Source organism: Microtus pennsylvanicus, chromosome 2, assembly GCF_037038515.1.
Source record: "Microtus pennsylvanicus isolate mMicPen1 chromosome 2, mMicPen1.hap1, whole genome shotgun sequence".
In the NCBI taxonomy this organism is placed as follows: Eukaryota; Metazoa; Chordata; class Mammalia; order Rodentia; family Cricetidae; genus Microtus; species Microtus pennsylvanicus.
The window spans coordinates 1,900,182-1,920,392 of NC_134580.1; the positions used below are offsets into that span (position 1 = coordinate 1,900,182).

Genomic DNA, 20,211 nt, shown 5'->3' on the forward strand with positions numbered 1-20,211 from the left:
ATAGAACCCTTCTGTTGAGAAATGAAGGTTAAAAGGCCAATTACTATCATTACAGCTGCTTCATGACGTGGCAACTCAACCACGTGTGTGCAGGGACCACAATTTAAGAGCAGCACGGGGCCTTGCTAGTCTTGCACGCTAGATAAGCACTGGAAACTTTAAGCAAATCTTTAAAATGGCTTCTGAAGTTTCAAAGGATGATTCTGTAAATAGTATTTGTCGTGCGACAAATTTAAACGATGCTCAGCACCTAGAAGGCTAGACTGACAACTTTTCTGTGCTGCATTGCAGAGGGACAATGACGTCATTCCCTGGGGAGGAGTCATTCTCCTTCCAGGTCAGCACCACTCAAACTGTGGCTTGGGCAACTCTAAGCATCTCCTTCTAGCCACGGCAGCCACACCCCTCAACACAGCAACCCCACACAACCTTCCACAGCACTCCCCATATGCCCTCCCTGATATAACGGTCACCCCTCCTTCCCACCTTTCTATGGCATTTGTTGTCTTCCGGGGAGCCCCCCCAACACTGACACCCTGCATGCTTTCCTCTGTGTAAACCCTGATAGGATTCTGTCTATGGAGTACTCGGTACTTTGTAATTCTTAGCTACAGTCAGTCATTCTCCTTTGTTTAAGACATAGCCAGTGCTGAAAACCGAGGCCACATAAACTCCAGTCTGGTGACGATGTTTAGTGCAAGTCAGGATGATACAGGCTAACCCAAGCAGTGGAGGCTCACCAAAAGTAAGGACAGCCAAGGTCTACTCCAAGACTCTCACACTCACTGATACACACCAGCTTCTGTCTGGTCCCTGGGCTAGCCTAACTCTCCCCATCATGGCCACAGCTCTGCCTGTGTCCTTCTTACCTCCCTGAGGAGAGACCCTTGGTCTGGTGGCTCCAAAGCCTGTCTGATCAGCCTCCTCTCTACAAACACAGCAGCTCCCCTACAGCCCCAGAGACGGTGGGCTTCTCAGGGCCCAATGAAGCCCTTCCAGCCCCATCACTACTTGCCCCCACCCTGACTATCTCCCTCTGACCACCCCTACTCCCCAGATATGCCAGGTCTCAAGCCAATACCCTTGGGGAAGCTGCACTCCCTGCCTGGAGCCCCTGCCTATACATTGGTTCTGTTCTGCTTCTAATTGCCCACTCCTGGTGGGCCTTCAAAGATCAGGGTCGCCTGCCAGGGCAGGCGGCCGACGTCTACCTCCCTGCTGGGTCCCAGCTTCCCCTAGCTCTCACACGCGTATCTCCATCCATCTCAGTACTTGCTGAGATACATCTAACTATCCAGCAGGCAACACCTTTCCCAGATAACACATGCTGCTGAGTTATGGTCAAGATTGTCAAGGCTAAGAAAGAAGTCATCCCTGGTGCCATGAAAAATAAGGGAACATCACAGGGACACTGTGAGGAACCAAATCATGATGGCAGGCTAAGGAAGAATGCCAGCCCCGAGGACTGGTAGAGGCTCAGAAGCCCTCAAGGAGAAACCCATGTCAGGTTCAGATGGCAGCTGTGCTGTGGGTAGCATCCAAAACCTTGTGACACTCAAGCGCAACCTTTCAAGAGGAGAGGACAAGGATCCTGGGTCAGGGTGGCTCAGGAATGTGCCTTGAAACAAGAAAGGACAAAGGGTAAGGACTGTGACCAACTGATGGGAGCTGATGAGGGCTTCGATATGAAAGGTGGGCCCATCAGCAAGTCGGTCTGAAGACAGAAAAGACCGGTCCTCATGCTCTGTGATAAACCCTGTAAGAAAGTCAAGATCAGACAGACAAAAAACACCCATGCAGGAGGCAGGAAGTAGTGTCTCATACAGTAGTCATGATCAGACAGACAGAAAACACACATGCAGGTGGCAGGAAGTAGTGTCTCATACAGCAGGTCTGGGAGATGCCTAGGGCAAACGGTCCACAAAGACACATCATTGAGATGGGAGCCTCTAGGAGAAAGGTCACATTAGGAAGGAGAGGCAGGGGGTCCTGGGACAGCATGGTGTATATGAAGAGCTCACAGGACATCTGAGGAGATGGCAAGCAAGGGGAGACCAGGGGCACGCATGGCAGGACTGTAGGCAGGAGAAGTCCCCATGCTTGGTAGGGTTAAGAAGCAAGAAGAGGACAGGGAGAAAAAAAGAAAGGAGGAGGTGAGGACTCCAGGGAAGGGACCAGAGAAGTGGCTCGACAGGTAAAGATGCTTGCCGTGTAAGCCTGAGGGCCTGAGCTCACTCCAGAGCACACATACAGGCAGTAGTAGGGAACCATACAGGCCACCCCCATACACATGCACACATCATGCAAAAGCACACAATATTTTTTAAAAGAAAATAAGAAGAAAGGAGAATCGGGAACAAGGAGCATGCAGGGTTAAGGGGTAAGAAAATGAAGGAAGGAAGCCAGGGAACTGAGAAGCCCTACAGGACAGGGCTACAGCAATACAGCCTGCAGACACCAAGAGGAAGGTGACCAGAGAGGAGGTACCACACCAAGGCTGACCTCTGAATAAGGGAATCCATTACAAAAATACTAAACAGCAGGGCCAGCTTCCATCAGAAGAGCACTGATCCTGACCCTGGTGGCAGGAGTTTTGGTAAGTGTCAAGAGCTGGACGGAGACCGCAAGTCATCAAGAAATCACCGCAGAGGTAAAGGTGGAGCCTACGTGAACACAGAATGCTCTGAAAGGGGGTGCGGCAGCGCTGGAGGGGTTTGATGCCAGTGAAAGAAGCTGAGCCCATGATGTCTCCGAGGAGAATGGAATGAAGGAGAAAAACAAGAGGGAAGCCAGACAGGCCGAGGCGAAGGACGGACCCTGCCCCCACAGCAGCACAGCAGATACCGCCCCAACACACCACATATCAAAACCAGTTGCTTTTTTTTTTTCACCATGTCACTTTGGAAATAAATGCTATATTCTCATTATTGTTAAGCTGGTTAGGATCACAGACGGGTCAGGTGACCAGCTCCAGGTGCAATGATGCAGAAACCACCAAGGAACTCTCCTTACCATTCACGGTGATCGTCCCTGTAGTCTGTGGGACCCCAACCAGTGTCACTGGATACAAACCGGATTCAGCAGGAAGGGAAAGGGCTGCAGGGAGAGACTCGAACTCCACTCCGCTGGTGAGGAGCCCCTGCAGGAAGTGAAGGAACACTGTGAGGGGACACAGCTCAGACCTATGTCGGACAGCCACTCCCTAACGAGCTCTGTGACAACCAAAGTTAGGATGCCCAGAACCCACATAAATGCTGAGTGGGTGTGAAGACTGACCTTTAATCTGAGTCTCAGAAGGACAAGGGATCCCTGGAGCAAGCTGGCTAGTGACACTAGTCACAGTGGCAAGCTCTGGGTTTGTTTGGGAGACACTGCCTCAAAAATTAAAGGTGGAAGAACAATTGGGAAAGATTGCCAATATTATCCTAGGGCTCCACATGCGCGCACACACACACACATGCACACACATGCACACATATCTGTATGCACACAAATACCTGAAAACACGCATATAGGCAGGTACACACAACACACACGAGGGTGAAAGACCCCAAGGACTGAATCCATGGAGTGGTATGCACAGGGCTTTGCGTGAGTCCCACATGAAGAGACTATATAAAGGCGCCCTTCCCCTGACCAGAGTGGGTGAGCTGTTCTGAGGGGCGTGAATACAGAGGGAGTGACACCTTCCGCCGGGCTCAGAGTACTAACAGCAGTCTAAACATTTTTTTCTTACTTAAACCACAGCCTGTAGTAAACCTTGAGCCCTGACTTTCAGGTGACTATTTCAAATCTGTATTTAATCCATTAAGATCAGGATGTGTGTAAATCAAAGGCTTGCCTGTAGATTCACATACTACTGAGTGCCAAGCCAAGACACAGGAATGACAATGCATGGCCTCCACACACAGGAAGCTCAGAGACCTTAGCTAAACAGTTAAATCAGGCATACATCTGTGGACGTGGATGTGCAATGTTAAGCAAGAAAAGGTGTTTTCAATGACAACAGGTTTTGGGCCAAATGACCAGCAGCACATACCATGTTTTCCACGCGGAGCTCAAACGGCATTGGGTTGTACACCATCAGCTGAACTTCGCACACATCTCCCTGAACCCACTGGAAATCTACAAAACACACAGAGAAGATCTCCAAGGTGAGTTGGTACAGGGGCCACTTGCAAGACACCCAGACATGATTCCATGTTCCCTAAAACCTGGTCAGACTGATTCCCGATTTGTTGAAACAACCTGCTACACACAATTGCCCCATGGGTGCTCTCTAAATGGTCAGCACTTACCTGAAACACCCAACACCATGTACACAATCAATCCGAGGGTGGGGGTGTCTCTGAGTGGCCATGACTGAGGCCTGCATCCCACAGCGCCACGCACACAACTGCCCCCAAAGGTCTCTGAACGGCTATCACTGACACACATTCTCTTACTTGAGCCGGAACAGTCCTGAGTCAATGTCTAAAGTTCCCACTCCCCAGATGACACAACGGGAGCCTGGGGTGACACTATCAGTATCCAAGGTCACACATTAGGAAGTGAGAGCTGCAGGGCCAGGCTACAGTCACAGCCAAGATGACCTCTGACAGCCCTGGCCTATTGGGGCCATTACTTTGTCCCCAAGACAGCTGCTGACATTAGCACAAGGCCTTACAAGGACAAGAAGTCCTATCACTAATGACATGGAGACTCAGGAAGGTGGTGGCTCTCTGAAATGTCAGCCTTCAAGGGTGATGAAACAGGAGCATCAAGAGTGAAGCCAGGGTGGAAGATGGAAGGCCCTGTCTCAAAACAAAGAAACCAGGAGACTCTGCACCCTCCCAGGCCCCAGAGTCCGGCATCTGGGTTGTCCTGCCTCCTAGTTTGGCTCTTCCAGCACCTACAGCTGCTCTTTGTACATTTCTCCTGGGACACTGGTAAGCTTTCTTTTTCCCCCAAAGAACTGGTGAGGAAAAGTATCATCCCATTTGCTTAGATAAAAATGCCAGAAGGGAGATAAGGAAGATGGAGTGGGTTTCTCTTCCCTGGGGTGGGAGTGCCGGATCAGATGAAAATGTGGGGACCATTTGCCCAGAGATGAAGAAGCATCTGGTGCCAGCAACCGAGCATTAGCATGGCGACTCCTAGCACAGGGCACAGCACTACTGGCAGTCCAGGCTGTACATCCTAGAAGCCAGGCCAGCTGCATTTGTCCCCGCTTCAGTTGGAGCAACTTGTTAAAGCTCCCAAAGTTCAGTTGAAGAGTGGGAGGAGTGAGAATATGAGCAAAGAGGTCAAGACCATGCTGGAAGCACCCACTGAAACAGTTTACCTGAGCTAATGGGAGCTCGCCAACTCCACCTCACAGGGAAGGAAACAGCATAGAGCCAAACTAGTCCCTCTGAATGTGGGTGACAGTTGTATGGCTGGGGCAGACTGAGGGGCCACTGGCGGTGACACCAGGATTTATCACCTTTCATGAAATAAGTCTCTGAAAATCAGACCAAAGAGCAACTGCCAGTCTAAGACAACACATGAGACGAATTTCCAGGAGAGTGTGTGTAAACACGTACAAGTATTTGCACACACAGAACTAGCCAGAAACTCAGTACCAAACCCCGGGAGGTTAAGTAGGACACCAACAGCAGCCTACCTATTTTCTTGTTGCGTTCCTCTCCACGGCTGTGTGGGATGATCGGCGAATAGATGAAGGGGCTCTTGGTGGACATGGTCTGCCCCAGCAAGCTTTTCACCTTCTGCGGCCGGAGGCTGGTAGGGAGGCTCAGCAGCTTCACGCACCTATCATTGCAAACAGAAGTGCCAGCACTTGCCGTCAGGACACGCATTCCGGACCACATATAGAAAAGCAGACCCGTTGTTGCCCTGTGCTGTGGAGATCCTGCAGCTTTGGGTCTGCGGGTCAGGCCCTTCATGTGCTCCGGCAGATCATAGGTGGGTGCATGTTGGGGCAGGCCAAATCCTAACCTTGGCTCTGGCCTAGGCAGCTTCAGGGTTAGTCTGACAGCCTGTTCTCCCAACCAGACCAGTGACTCTTCGCAATGAACACTGGCAAGTAAAGATAATGGACAAAGGGGTTCCCGGCATGGCCCACTGTGTCCCACTGCAGCTTCCATGATGAGAGTTTCCATTTTGTCCCTTTTCCTTTTTTCTCTTAAGTTTTGTTTTATTGGCCGGGGGGGGGGGGGGATTACAGGGGCAAAGGGATGGGAAATGAATGGGATCAAGATAATACATGATGATGTAAAAGGTACACAGAATAGATGAAAAGAAAGTTTTTTAAAAAAAAAAAACTAGAAGATCAATGGAGGAGCTCCCACTCCACAGGACCCAGCAGGCCAGGAAGGTAAGGTCCATCCGGGTCCAGGGAGTGTCAGTCCAATCCTTCTGTCACCTTCTCCAGTGCAAAGATTCCCTCTACAAAATGAAGACCCCTCACCCCAAGTCAAGCCTTGCCCATTGGACTGAGGCAAAGATGGAGTTCCAGCTCCCTGCTCAGGGCCCGCGGTTCTGCTGCCCACTGTTCTTCCCCTGAACAAACAGAAACCAGAGTCTAGGCACGGGATCAGAAGACACCCTGGAGAAGGTGCCAATGCGCACTGTGCTGTTCTCAGAAATGGCTGCTGCACCCTGACCTGTGCTCGTGGCCATGAGTTAAGGGCAGTGAAGATAACTTTAGAGGTGCCAAAATGTGCCAATGTCACACTAAGAAGAGAAATTTCAGCGGTTCCCCTTAGATTAACTTGACCAAGAATGAGTTCAAGTTTGAATTCTCCACTTCTCCCTGTGTCTTCCGTCAGCTGTGGTACCCGGCTTGTCCGGAGTCTGTCTGATGTGTGAGTCTGATCTGCCCTTATTGCCTGTGTCCCTGACAAAGGTCTTGCTCTGTATTTAACAGACAACACAGGAAGTGTCACACAGGGAAGGAGTGAGGGACACTTTACAGAAATATTTAACCGACTTTCATAGCAGAAGAAATTACCAACTCCGTCATGGAGAACACAGCAAACATGCTATGAGAGATATATTCACGTCGTTTTCAATACACATGGTAGATAGCAGTGGAATATGGTTGTTATTAACCAGTTGGCTGTTCGCAGCAATGATTACCACAACATACACACATGGTGCTCTGAGTCAGGGGCATGGGACAGTACATAACTTAAAATTAAAGTTATGCATTCACGTATGTTGTGAAGTTTGATTACATGGGAAATCCAAAGCAAGTAAGGTTGGTTATGACATTGTTCTCTCAAAGGCAGGTTATACAAACAGGCTGAGAGCACAGCAGGACAGCAGACTGAAGTGACCTCCAGGAGTAAATTAACTCAGCTGTGAGGTCAAGCAAAAGCTCCAGTTCCTTTGAATGAAAGAGGTATTTTCATAAAAATGTACCTGCCTGTCATGCTCAAGGTCATACAAGTCAACTGGAAGCTGCGTATGTGCCGCCCCTGTGTTACCCATTCCCCAGCACCATCTCAAACCCCTCGGAAGCTTCTTCCCCCGAGTGCTACTTTTACCTCCCCACTATCAACCAGGAACTGGCAAAAGAGAGAGGAAGAGTAGCCCGCAGTGCCATCGATGGAAAGTGATGATGACCAGAAATACCAGCTCTAAACCACAGCACTGTGAGGCCTCTGGGACCAGATGGCTAGAACAGAGCAGACAAGGGTAAGGATGAGAAAGACCAAGGTGTTTCCACCCTACCTCCTAGCCTCAGAGCAGGAAGGGAAGGACACACATGCAGCAGCACCCAAGGGCTGAGAAGTCCACACAGCCCTGTGGGGAAGCGTTACATCAGCCTCCTGGTACCCTACATGGCAGCCACGCAAAGCCAGATGCTGAGGAGGCCACGAACAAGACAACACAGCCTGGGTCATAGGCACTCACAGCAGGCCACTGTGATGCCTAGGATGCCACCCACTAACACCAGGCTGAGTGAGAGACACACTGTGCTGTAAGCAATAAGTCAACACGAGGTCTCAGGAACAGCCCAACCCACACCAATCAACTTAAATGATGTCACCTGGATGGACTATAGACCATGTCCATTGACAGAAGGACCCTCATTAAAATCTGGAGGACCTAGCACTGGGATGACGCATGCTGATGGCTTTAGGGTTCAGTGGCTGAACCTCACTCAAATGGCTCAAGTCAAAACAAAACTGAGAGGCCATAATACTTCCTAATACTTCCAATTACTGCAACCCTTTAATACAGTTCCTCGTGTTGAGGTGACCCCCAACCATAAAATTATTTCATTGCTACTTCATAACTGTAATTTTGCTACTATAATAAACCATAATGTGGATATCTGATATTCAACCAGCAAGGTGTCACGACCCACTGTCCTAGAGGATTCCAGCCTACCCTGTGCCAAGAGCCCCTATGGTACTTAGCACCCAGGCCCTGACAGGGTTCAGGTCACATGCAAGGGACACATCCACCACTCACAATAAGTGTGGATAGGACTTAGAAAATTGGGTTTACGCTCTCAGATTCCTTCTCCAAGGACACATCAGGATAGACCCATCAGACTGTCTATCTGGGACCAGAATGGCCTCTCAGTTCTGTTTTGACTCGAGCCGTGAGGGGGCTGAGTACCAAAGCCTTGTCCAGCACTTGAGCCTGCTGCTCTCAGTAAATGCAGTAAACATGCTCCCAGAAGCTGAACTTTAAACTCAGTGTCCGAATCTTTGAAGCTGAGCACTGAGGTGAAAATTCATTGCTGACCGCAGGAAGCCCATGCTTCACGCGCACCCCCACCGCCACCACGAGGACCCTGCCTGAGGCCAGAGCTCCTCTCAGACGGAGATTCACCCTGCATTTGACAAAAGGACCCTCATTAAAATCTGGAGGACCCAGCAGTGGGACAACACATGCTGATGGCTTTGGGGTTCAGTGGCTCAGCTTTCGCTTATGAGATCAGCAAAGACTGGTGTTCTGGTAATATGTGCCGCTGGAAAGATGTTCCCTGTCTTTGGTCCCCAGTTTTCCTAAGGAGGGATATCCCTTGGAAGGCAGACCCACCTTGACCCCGCCCCCTTCACCACCCACCCAATAGGAGGTGGAAGTTGAGAAGAGGTGGCCTGCGTTCTACAGTGTATTTTCTGTGTTACTCTCCATGTGCTAACCCAGGCCCTCCCATGAAAGAGAGGCTTGTAGCGAGGGACAGCTCACACACCGGCCTCACCTCAGTCACACCTACTACTCCGTTTTCCATCTGCCTGATATAAGTGTTCCTGTGTATTCTGAATAAAGACAGGAAAGGGGGAGTGCCCCTCAGCTCTCTTACAGAGCACTGTGGTGCTGCTTGAGGTAATGTTTGGATGCCTGTCATGGCACTCGCACACACAGTAGGTCAGCAAAGTCTTCCCTCCTTTCCCGATCTTAAGACAATGATTATTTGTGAACAGACGATGGCTGTTGGTGCAAACGGCAGTGCTGGGCAGAGTGAGAGATGCTAAGTCTTGAGGCTGTTGGATGGGGGGACTGGACAGAACCTCCAAGTCTGTGTACTTGAGGGTAGGGCAGCTCAAGGTTCTCAGAAAAACAAACACTTTTTGTGTCAAGCCACAGCCCCACTGAAAATAGAGTGTGGATGGGCATTCTGAGGCGTCCTCCATCCAAACAGCTGGTTTATTGCATATGTCCAAGAATTCTGAGAACAGTCAGTGAGAAGAATGACCCGTAACTCATTACAGTATACACTCATGACTCAACCCTTTCCTATCAAATGTCATTTTACAAAATGTGTTCCCTAGAAAAATCGCCATTCAAGGCACCTGACTTAAAGTCCACATCCTTCATTCAGCCTGAGTTGCTCCTGAACAAGGGATGCTGGATCTGGCAGATGATGCTGCTGCATCTAGAGAATCCGAGGGATCGAGCGCCCAGGATGGGACCGTCTCAATATATTCCATTTGGAGATAGTTTACACTTCAGAATCCCAGGTCTCCCTGGCGTCCTGTGGCTGACAGGAACCAAGCTGGGCAACAGTGAAATGTGAACGAGGGCAGTGGGTACAAACATGTTGCTTGAGAAGGATGGCATGGGAACTAATGAAGCCTTCTTCCTTTGTCTTCTCATTCTCCACCATGTCCAGGGGAAGCATAGGTCAGCGTTTGGCCCACATTCCAGTTCAAAGCTCAAATTCAAAACCCCCGGGGCCACAATTATGGGAAGGGCAGGTCTCTGCCGGTGTAGGTGCCCCTGTTAGCTAATTCAGTTAGACACCAGTCATTAGATGATAGCTAACTACAAACACTGCTGAGCCCTGCAATGAATTCTTCTCAAATAATCCACAACACGCTAGGGGTGGTTGTGTGGGCCTATCATTTCAGCACTGGCAAGTGGAGACAGGAGGACCAGGAGTTCAAGGTCATCTTGGCTCCCCTTAGTCCTTCCACAGAGTTCTGCAGGAACACTTTGGTCTTTACTGACTTCACTCTGCTGCACCCAATGGCACTGAGGCAGTGACATCACTCCAAGACGACGTCATTCCTGACAGTCAATGAACCCCATAAATGTCCAGGACCCTGCTCATCTTGACCACTGGGTACATATCTGATTAAGAGAGTTTTGAATCAGACATGAACAGGGATGTGTTTGTCTCTTATTAACCTACATAATCATTACTCGGAGCCACTCTGGGGTATGCCTAGTGCATGCTTCCAGGTAGGCCTTTTCCTGTAAGTTGCTAAAATGGTTTTATCAAGAACCAAGAAAGGATCCAATGGAAAAAGGCAAGAACCATCTATTCTAAAAACAAGAAATCATAGTTTTGAGGTATCTCCAAAAAAATTAGCTTGTATCTAACAATTCGATACAGCACCTCTGAAACCTGACTCGTGGATATGGGCTGTTTTTAAACAACTGACCGTGCATCAGAGCAGGGAGCTGCACTCCTCCATGTTCACATCACCAACTTATGATACATCAGAGAAGGGAGCTTTGGTCCTCTGTGTTCACACCACCAAGCTCCCATCTCCCCATGTCACTTTTACTCCCTTCCTCTGATGTTTTTAATACTTAAACCAATGAAGTCTGCCTTAGGCGTGGAGGTTACTACGGTTTGGATAGGAAGCATCCAAAGGCTCATGTATTCAACCCCTGTTGAGAGGCTGTGGGCTCAAAACAGCACTTGCTCCATTGGTGTGTTAACCCTCTAATGAATTCACAGAGCTGGGACCTGGGTGAAGGACACAGGTCACGGAAAATGTGTCCTTGAAGTGTGTATGTTGTCCCAGTGCCCTGCCCACCTCCCCCACTTCTCTCTCTTTACTTCCCAGCTGCCAGGGGGTGAGCAGCTCTCTTCCCCACATGCCCCTGCTGTGATGCCTGACCACAAGCCCAGAAACAATGCAGCCAGAGGAACATAAACTGAAGACTGAAATAATGAAACAAAATGAACCTTTCCTACTTAAGATGCTTTGTCTCAGGCACTTGGTCACAGTGACAAACACTGACTAGTAGTTCCTACAGCCCAATGGTCCTCAGCTCGTTTCTATGAAAACATGTTGGCCCAGTGCATAGCTTGTTGCACTGGCTGTCCTCAAGTGGAGATGGAGAACGCAGGAGAAGTGACAACAGGGTCTGCCTGTGACTCTACACACATTTGCTGGGAAGAAAGAATCTTGAGGAAGGTTTGTCTAGATCAGGTGGGCCTGTGAGCATGTCTGTGGAAGGCTGTCTTGAGGTGGACAGCACCATTCCCTGAGCTAGGGTCCTCAATGGTCTAAGAGCTGAGCACTGGGACACCCAGGTGTGGCACCAGGACCCAAGTCACAATAAACAGATACAGAAGTATTAAGAAAGGCTTTCCTAGCCTTAAGTTTGAAAACCGAATCAAGCCCTCAATCCCAAGTCAAATACATTCCACTTTAAATCTCACTTATGGAAAAGCCCAAGAAAGACCCTTTCTTTCCAACTCCTGCCAAGGATGAACAACATACAGCCCTGCCTCAGACCTGCGGGTGACATACTTCTAGCAGAAACATAGCCCCTAAGGGTAGGAATCTGGACTAAGGAAGCACCAGAGACTTTTGCTGTCTTCTGCTAGGAATAGGGCTCAGGAGAAGAGCAATTGCCTAGCATGTGCAAGGTTCTGGATCTGAACCCCAGCATCACAGAAAGGAAAGTCTTGGAATTAGGAGGGTTGTTATAGTTGTTATTTTGCTTTGTTTTGAGGATTTTTAAGACAAGGTTTCTCTGTGTAGCTCTGGCAGTCCTATAACTTACTATGCAGAACAGGCTGGCCTCAAACTCAGGGATCCACCTGTCTCTGTCTCCTGAGTGCTGGAATTAAAGCTGTTCACCACCATGCCTGGCTAGAAAGTTAACTTGTAATCTTACCATTCAGGGGGTAGAGGCAAAAGAATAGGGAGTAGTTCAATGTCATCCTTGGCTATACAGTATGTTTGGAGCCAGCCTGAGCTACATGAGACCCTGTCTCCAATTTAAAAGAAAAAAAATTAAAGGAGAGGGAAAGCGAGGGAGAGAGGGAAAGAGAGAGGGAGGGAAGGAGGGAGGGAGGGAGAGAGGGAGGGAAAAGAAATGGAGAGAAGGATGGACTCAGACATGACCTGCCGGGGCTTCTGTGTCCAGCCACCCTTCCTGGGATTCCCAGGGCTGCACCCCAATCATTCTATCAGGCAGCTAAAATGGCCTCCTAGAAGAGGACAGAGAGCAGCGTGTCTGACACACAGCTCTGCATGGCCTCGACAGAGCCTCACTGAAGTCACAACAGCAGCAGGCAGCTGCTACCCAGAGAGGATGAGTGATACCGCCCTGGAGCACCGCAGGACTGTGCGGGGAGCCCAGGGCACGTAAGCACCAACAGCTGTGCCCAAGACACCATGGGGGGATCCTAAAATTTTACACCGATGTGACCCCAGAAAAATGCCATATTGATTCTCTTCAGCCCTCAAACAAATCTTTCTGAGATTCAGAAATTTCTCCAAAATCTGTGCCCAGTGGAGGACCCATGGGGCCTGCTTCAGGCTGGTGCAGCAGTGCAGGGCCTGGATATCCCAAGGCAGTGAGGGATCCTGGCTGCAGCCTCAAGGGAGTGAGCATAGACACAGGGAGGAGAGAGACCGTCTCTGCTCCTGAAAAGCCGGCAGCAGGTCCAGGAGAGGGAGGCCGCCCACACCTGTGAGCAGGAGATGACCAGGTCTGGCTGCTTTCCATCCTGGACTAGAAATCACCAGGATCCCATCTGTCCACGGCTCTACCACGTGATAGGCATGGACCACAGCAGCTACAGGACAACACTGCCTCGGTTCTGTAAGATATTGTTGCTTCTAAGATCTGAGGTCAAGCTTAAGTAGCTCATGAGCCATAAAAATGGAGATGGGGTAGGGACTGGGAAGGATATGGGGAGACATGGAGATGGAAACAGGGGGTAGATATTTTCATATTTCATTGCATACATGTATGAAATTCTCAAAAATAAATAATAACATTTTTAAAGCGAAGTCATGAGCCAGAGAGCTGGCAACAGAAGCAGAGTAGTGCCCGCACCCTGCCCACTGCCTCACCTGACAATGGGCAGCTTGGTAAAGGGCACAGGAGGCAGCGTGAGGCCATCCGGAAGGGTGATGGGCTCCATCGTCCCGGGACACTTGGCTGTATAGTTCTCCAGGCTTTGAGTCACATCTTTCTTCTCTGAGGAGAAAACAAAACAGAATCTGGGTTCAGCAGATAAAGTAGAAGCGGGTGGCTTTTGTTCAGCTTGACCGGAGCAGTCCAGGCCAGTAAGGGAGGCTTCCATCAGAAGTTAAAGAGCAGTGACAGCGGCAGCTCCATTCCTTGACTACACCAGCAGCTGCCACCCTGAAGGTCCTGTGCATATGAGCTACGCCATCCAGGATGCGTATAGCACCAGGGAAATACAGCCTGACCAAGGGCCATAAAGCCAGTGGGCAGTTACTAAGCACCCAGGGCCACACAGGAACCAGTCCCTACAGAGCCGACACTACAGTTTGTCCATCTGAGAAACATGGGAATAGTCGGCCACAAAACAAAGTCTCTGATGCTGCTAGTGAGCTTCGCAAGGTAAACCTGCTTGCTGCAACCACTGCTACACAGACACGCACACACACATATGTGCACACACACGTCGCTTGTCACTGGGGAAGGAAAAGACAACACAGGTGGTGAAGGCTCTCCAAGAGAGCGCAGATGGTCCCCTCCCAATTCTGCACGTGAAAAGTCTGGTAAGAGGAGAAAGCAGCTTGTCAAAGGCCCTGTGTTTGACTCTATACCCGTGGTGTCCTCACTATGGTGTTTTAAAGACTTAAGAAAAGAAGGGAAGGGGGACAGGGGAGCTTCTGCCTTCTAGGAAAACACCAGAAATCAGTCAGAAGGGATGGGCAAATGAGACCTGGGTTCAGGTCAAGAGCTTGGCCTTCCCTAGGCCCTGTGCATCTCTGTCAGGAAGCACGCCTCCTGTACAGTCTAGCTGTCCTAATGTAAAAGCAGTGACTCCTTTAACAAACGAGTGTGAGCTCCTGAGGACAAGGTGGCACACCACAGGGCAGCAACCTGCACACACCAGCACTGGGCACACCTTCAACATCACTGTCTTGTACGCAGTTGGAGAAACACGAGACGACGGGCAGAGATTGAGCTACTCGGGCTGGGAACCATGAGTCCTAAAAGTCCAGTCAAGAACTCCCCTATTGCTAGAAGCCCATCTACATGGTCTCTATGGGAAGCAGAAATGAAAAGGATCACTTTTGAATTTGTCCCCAAAGTGAAAAATGTCTCTAGGACTAGAGAGATGGCGCAGTGTTTAAGAGCCCTTGCTGATCTTCCAGAAAACCCGAGTTTAGTTCCCAGCAGCCATGGCAGGTGGCTCACAGCCACCTGTAACTCCAGCTCCAGAAGATCCAATGCCCTCTTTGGGACTCCACTGATGCCCACATACATGTTACACACAGACCAAGTCAGAAACAGAAATAGAAGCTTTAAAAAGTAAAAAGTTCCTAAATGATCAAATAACCCACAACTTAGAGTCTTCCAAAGGACTCAAGGAACCAAGCAGATCACTTCATTTGCTTCATGTTGGGAACAAAGCCTGGCTTAGGAGGCTCAGTGCCAACCAGTCCTCTGCCACTCTTGGCAAAGGCTGCTCGAGTGGAGAAGGAAGAGTCTTACTCTGATGCCCAAGAGTCCCAGCACATGCTAGCACACACGTGCGCTGTCAATGGCCATTTGACTGGTGAACTAGGGTGTGTCTGTCACTGACAGAGCCTTTCTATCAGCATCCCTGATACTTTGCTTCAGATCAGCATTTTTCTGGGGGTGGGGGCTTTCTACGGGGAACCCCAATATCCATGGGTGCCCCTAGCTACAGCAGAGCAGAGTCGTCTTTCAGGGCCTGGTGACATCTCACACATATGTTTCCCTTTTCAGTCACTACTGAGCTGTGTCTCCGAGAACTCATATGGGAGACTATCCAAAATGCAATGATGTCAGAAACTGAAGCCTTTAGGGAGGCATCAGGTCTTAAGGACCTAGGGAAGGGACTTGTCCCTCTCAAGTCCCAAAGACTAACCACAGGTGAGGCCTGGCCATAAGTATCCCATGAGACCACATGGAAGGGAGAGCTCAAAATCCTGGTGGCTCCTGGCATCTCCCACATGAGCCAAGCTACAGGAAATCGCCCATGATGTCTTAACTTATCACACTCAAAAATCAATATCTCATTTTGTTTTGATCAGGAGTTTCAACAATGATACCAGTCAAATGAGGGGCCCCTAATGCCCTCAAGAACTATGTTTTCCACCCCAGAATTTAAAGAACTCATGCAAACAAAAGAACATTTTTAATAGAAAGTAGTTATCACTTAATTATAGCATTCCTTATGAGAGGAGAAAATGTGATTGCCGAACTCTTGATGGGAAACTGTTCACGGGCCACTGGGCATTGCCATAGTTGATGCTGGCATGGAAGACCAGCGCACCATGATTTCACAGCTCATCTTGTTCTTTCTAATAACCTAAGACATCCATGTCTGCATTAGGTCAGCTATGGAATCTTCAAGGGGAGGAAGAAAGCCGTACATCTTTTCCCCGATTCTGAAAGGGGGGACAAAAAAACCAAGGAAAAACAAACAGTACGATCATGGCTGACACACCCTGAAACCCCACATTTGAGTCAAGTTCAGAGGAACATGGCTGTGCTTCAACAGCGTGACATGGTTATAGAGAAGAGCAAACCCCACTGCACGGCCGACGGGCCTCCAGTTGGCATGGTGCCTCTTCAAACCACAGTCACATCTGCATGAGATCCTTGCCTGTTCAGACAACCCTCGGGGATGAAGGCACCACCTCGTCAGGACACTCGCCCCAAGTTGCCAATGCTCAGGATATACAAACAACCTAAAGAATTAGACAGCGGATGCGGTGTGCAGAAAAGTACACTGAGGACGGTTTGGGGAGGTGCCACAAAGACCAGAATTTAGTTCCTAGCACCCAGGTAAGGTGGTTCACACTGCCTGTAACTCCACATCCAGAGAATCCAATGCCCTCTTCTGGCAAGCACATGAGTACTATATACAAATGACATACACTCGTGTAGATGCACACGTAAATAAAAATAACATCTAAAAAAACACACAAATGGCAGAGTACACCCGTACACCTGTAATCCTGGCACTCGAGAGATGGAGGTGGGAAGATCCCTGGGGTTTAGCAGACAACCAGGTAGGCAGCTCCAGACTTAGCAAGACCTCCCAACCCCAAAATAAATAAGGTGGAAAAACAACATCAACCGCTATCCTCTGCATTTGAGCATGCACACACGCATGTGTGTGCAAACACACAAATGCATCCATACATACATCAAATAAATAAACAAATAAATGAATAATAAAGCCACACTGGAATATTATTTGGCTTTAAAAAGGGCATCCTGCCATTTGCCAAAATATGGATGGACCTGGACATTGTGCCAAGTGAAATTAGAAGCACAAAGAAGATGCTACATAATCAGAGGAGAAAGAATGACTCAGAGGTCGTCTTGAAGGAGAGCAGAGTGAAGGTCAAAGGATGCAAAGACAAGCATAATAAAGAGCCTGGAGAGCCAGGTGCCCATGAGGAGTGAATTAATATGGTGTATTAGGGATTTTCATTAGGCATGTTTTAACTGTTCTGCCTCAAGAAAAGTCAGCACATAAATTGGCAGATAGATTCATCTTCTTGTAAACACTTTACTGCCTATAGCATCTCTTAGCACCTGTTGTAAGCCTCAGATACATACAATAAAAAGGGTGGGCAAGTTTCATAATTCCTCTGAAGTTGGCAGCTTTAACATCCCTTTGTTAAAACAATTAAAATCAATAAGAGCATAGAAGAGGTTCATGAGGTGGCAAACCTATTAAGTAAATTGACATCTATGGACCACTAGAGCCATCATTGGAGAATCCGGATGCTTCTCACCACTCTGGGCAATTCTCTGAGACACACCAGACATCCTGCCATAAACAAGTTTCAGTAAATTTTAAAAGACTAAAATCATACAGAGTATATTCTCTAACCACAGCAATATTAAAATAGGAATCCATAAAAGCAGAGTTTAAAGTCCCTAAGTGCCCAAAGTCAACTAGAATTCCTGTATACACCCACAAGATACACACACATTCCAGAATGCACACATATATATGCAAGACACACAGACTCCCATGGGCATTCAGACACACTCACAAGGCACGCTCCCATAGACACATACACACACAAGACACACACACACACAAGACACACACACACACACTCCCATGGGCACATACAGTGACAGTCTTAAAATCATCTTAACTGGATGGAAATATAAACAGACTGTGGTGATTTGAATGAGAATGGCCCCCATAGGCTCATATATTTGACTACTTGGTTCCCAATTAGCAGAACTGTTTAGGAAGGATTAGGAGGCATGTCGTCCTTCTTGGAGTAAATGTGGCCTTGTTGGAAGAAGTGTCTTTGCTAGGGGTGGGCTTTTAGGTTCCAAAGCCCATGCCATGCCCAACGTCTATCTATCTGTCTCTGTCTATGTCTCTCTCTCTCTGTCTCTCTCTCTCTCTCTGCCTGCTGCCTTTAGGTCAGGATGTAAAGCCCTCAGCTACTTCTCCAGCACTACGCCCGTTGGCTTCCCACCATGATGATCATGGACTAACCCTCTATAACTGTAAGCTAGCCACCAAGAATTACCTTGGTCATGGTGTTTCTTCACAGCAGTAGAACAGTGACCAAGACATACACCATGTCAATTTCAAGATGCCCAGAAGTGCCATAGAGGGAACTGCATAATCAAAATACACACTGGAGAAAGATGGCATCTTCAACAGATGATGGAAAATTGGATATTTATGTGAACAAGAATGAAACTCATTGTCTCTCCCATTGCACACAAATCAACTCCAAATATATCAAAGATGTCAACGTTAGACATGAAGCTTTGAAACTTCCGGGAGCATGTATAGGGAGTACCCTTCAGGACATATGCTCAGGTAAAGGTTTTCTGAATAGATCTCTGGCCGCACAGGAAACAGGACCAACAATCCTCAAGTGGGACTCATGAAATTAAGAGACTGTGCAGTGAAGGCAACTCCATCGACTGAAGAGGCAGCCTAGGAAATGAGAAAAGCTCTGCCAGCTGGACACCAACAGAAGATTCATGCCTAGAATACACAGGGCACTAAAAGCTAAACCAGAAAAGAAACCACCCAATTAAACAGTGACCTGTGGAACTGGACAGGACTCAGAAAAGGAAATACAAATGGCTAAAAAAATATTTTTAAAGTCTTCACCAACCTTAGCTATCAGAGAAAGGCAAAGAAAAGCTTTTGTGAGACTTTATCTTCCTACAGTCAGAATGGCTAGGGCTAAGAAAACATGACAGCAAATGATGGTGAGAATGCGGGGACCAAGGAACCCCGGTGCGCTGGTGGGGAAGTGCGGAGTGGTGCAGTTGCTATAGTGCGGCAGTTCCTCAAAAAAAAAAAAAAGTAGAAATTTCTAAGATGGATGTTTTCACCAAGAGAAAAATAACAAAGTGCAGAACATTCATTCCTGTAAATGATATTTGTGAAATAAAATGTGAGATTGTGTCAGCAAAAAAAAAAAGTAGAAATCAATCGAGCATGCACAGTACCTATTACACAATGGAATTTCATTCGCTTATAAAGAAGAATGAAATTGTGAAAGCTACAAGTAAGTGGATAGAGCTGGGAGACAGTGTACCGAGCAAGGTAACCCAGACCCAGACAAACCAAGGTCATATGTTCCCACTCAGCTGTGGCTCTTAGTATTAAACCTGTAGAAGCCAGGAAAGGCAGATCTCAGAGAGTGGTAGAGTTGAAGATGATATGAAGGGAAAGAGGAATAAGGAGGAGAGAGGTTTAGGTTGGGAGAGAGGTGAGAAAGTAGGACAAAGGAAGGAGTCAGGAAGAAACAACTAACACTCGGAAAGCTTAAAAATGTACTATTTTAAAAGTTCCATTTATAGACAGACAGACAGACAGATAATTTAAAGAGTATAACTAAAGTTATCGTACATAGGAAAACATGCTCCTTCCAAAAGACATAGCTTGCCAAATAAAAAGGTCAGGGCTTGGTATGTCCCAGGGACGCCCAAAATAAAACAGTCTATATCATTGTTCTTGGTTACCCACCAGAATTTGGTATTAAGGCCTGACTGCTGAAGACAGCACACACTCTGGTCACAGGACATGAAGAAATCAAGTCCATGCTGACCAGGAAGTTTCCTTCCTACTGGCTGGCTTTCACAGTACTAGATGGTGCTATTGAGGCTGCTGGGGAGCAAGGTCATCAATAGTCTTGCCCACTGTGAACCTGTGAGCTACAATGATGACCCAGTGGCAAGAGAGTTGCGTGGGTGCAAGAGTGGCAAAAACGCTATGGGGGTAACCTACCACTTTCTGTAAATCAAAGGCCAGCTCCACAGGAGGAAACATGTCTGCTGCAGTAAATCTGGCCAAGAACCCATGGCTGGAGCACTCACAGGCCCCAGAGTTAATCTACTACTATCATTCTGCTGAGTGAACATGATATCAAACTGTCCTCTAAATCTGTATCTTCTGTACCATGAAGATCAACAATACAGCACTCAGTCCTTGTCTTCGTCACTGCTTTATTGCTGTAAAGAGACACCATGACCAAGGCAACTCTTAGGAAAGAAAGC

The 20,211-nt window shown here is 48.2% G+C and overlaps 1 protein-coding gene across 5 annotated transcripts in view; it reads right to left on the minus strand.

Annotated features, from left to right (window-relative positions):
• Trappc9 (trafficking protein particle complex subunit 9) overlaps positions 1-20,211 on the minus strand; it is a 434,664-nt gene that overhangs the window by 336,831 nt on the left and 77,622 nt on the right. For all 5 annotated transcript variants that reach the window (XM_075959473.1, XM_075959472.1, XM_075959470.1 and 2 more), the window contains 4 exons: positions 13,551-13,677; positions 5,645-5,790; positions 4,040-4,125; positions 3,013-3,139 (listed from right to left, as the gene is read on the minus strand). In XM_075959473.1, the coding sequence (XP_075815588.1) occupies positions 3,013-3,139; positions 4,040-4,125; positions 5,645-5,790; positions 13,551-13,677 (486 nt within the window). The remainder of the gene's footprint in view (positions 1-3,012; positions 3,140-4,039; positions 4,126-5,644; positions 5,791-13,550; positions 13,678-20,211) is intronic.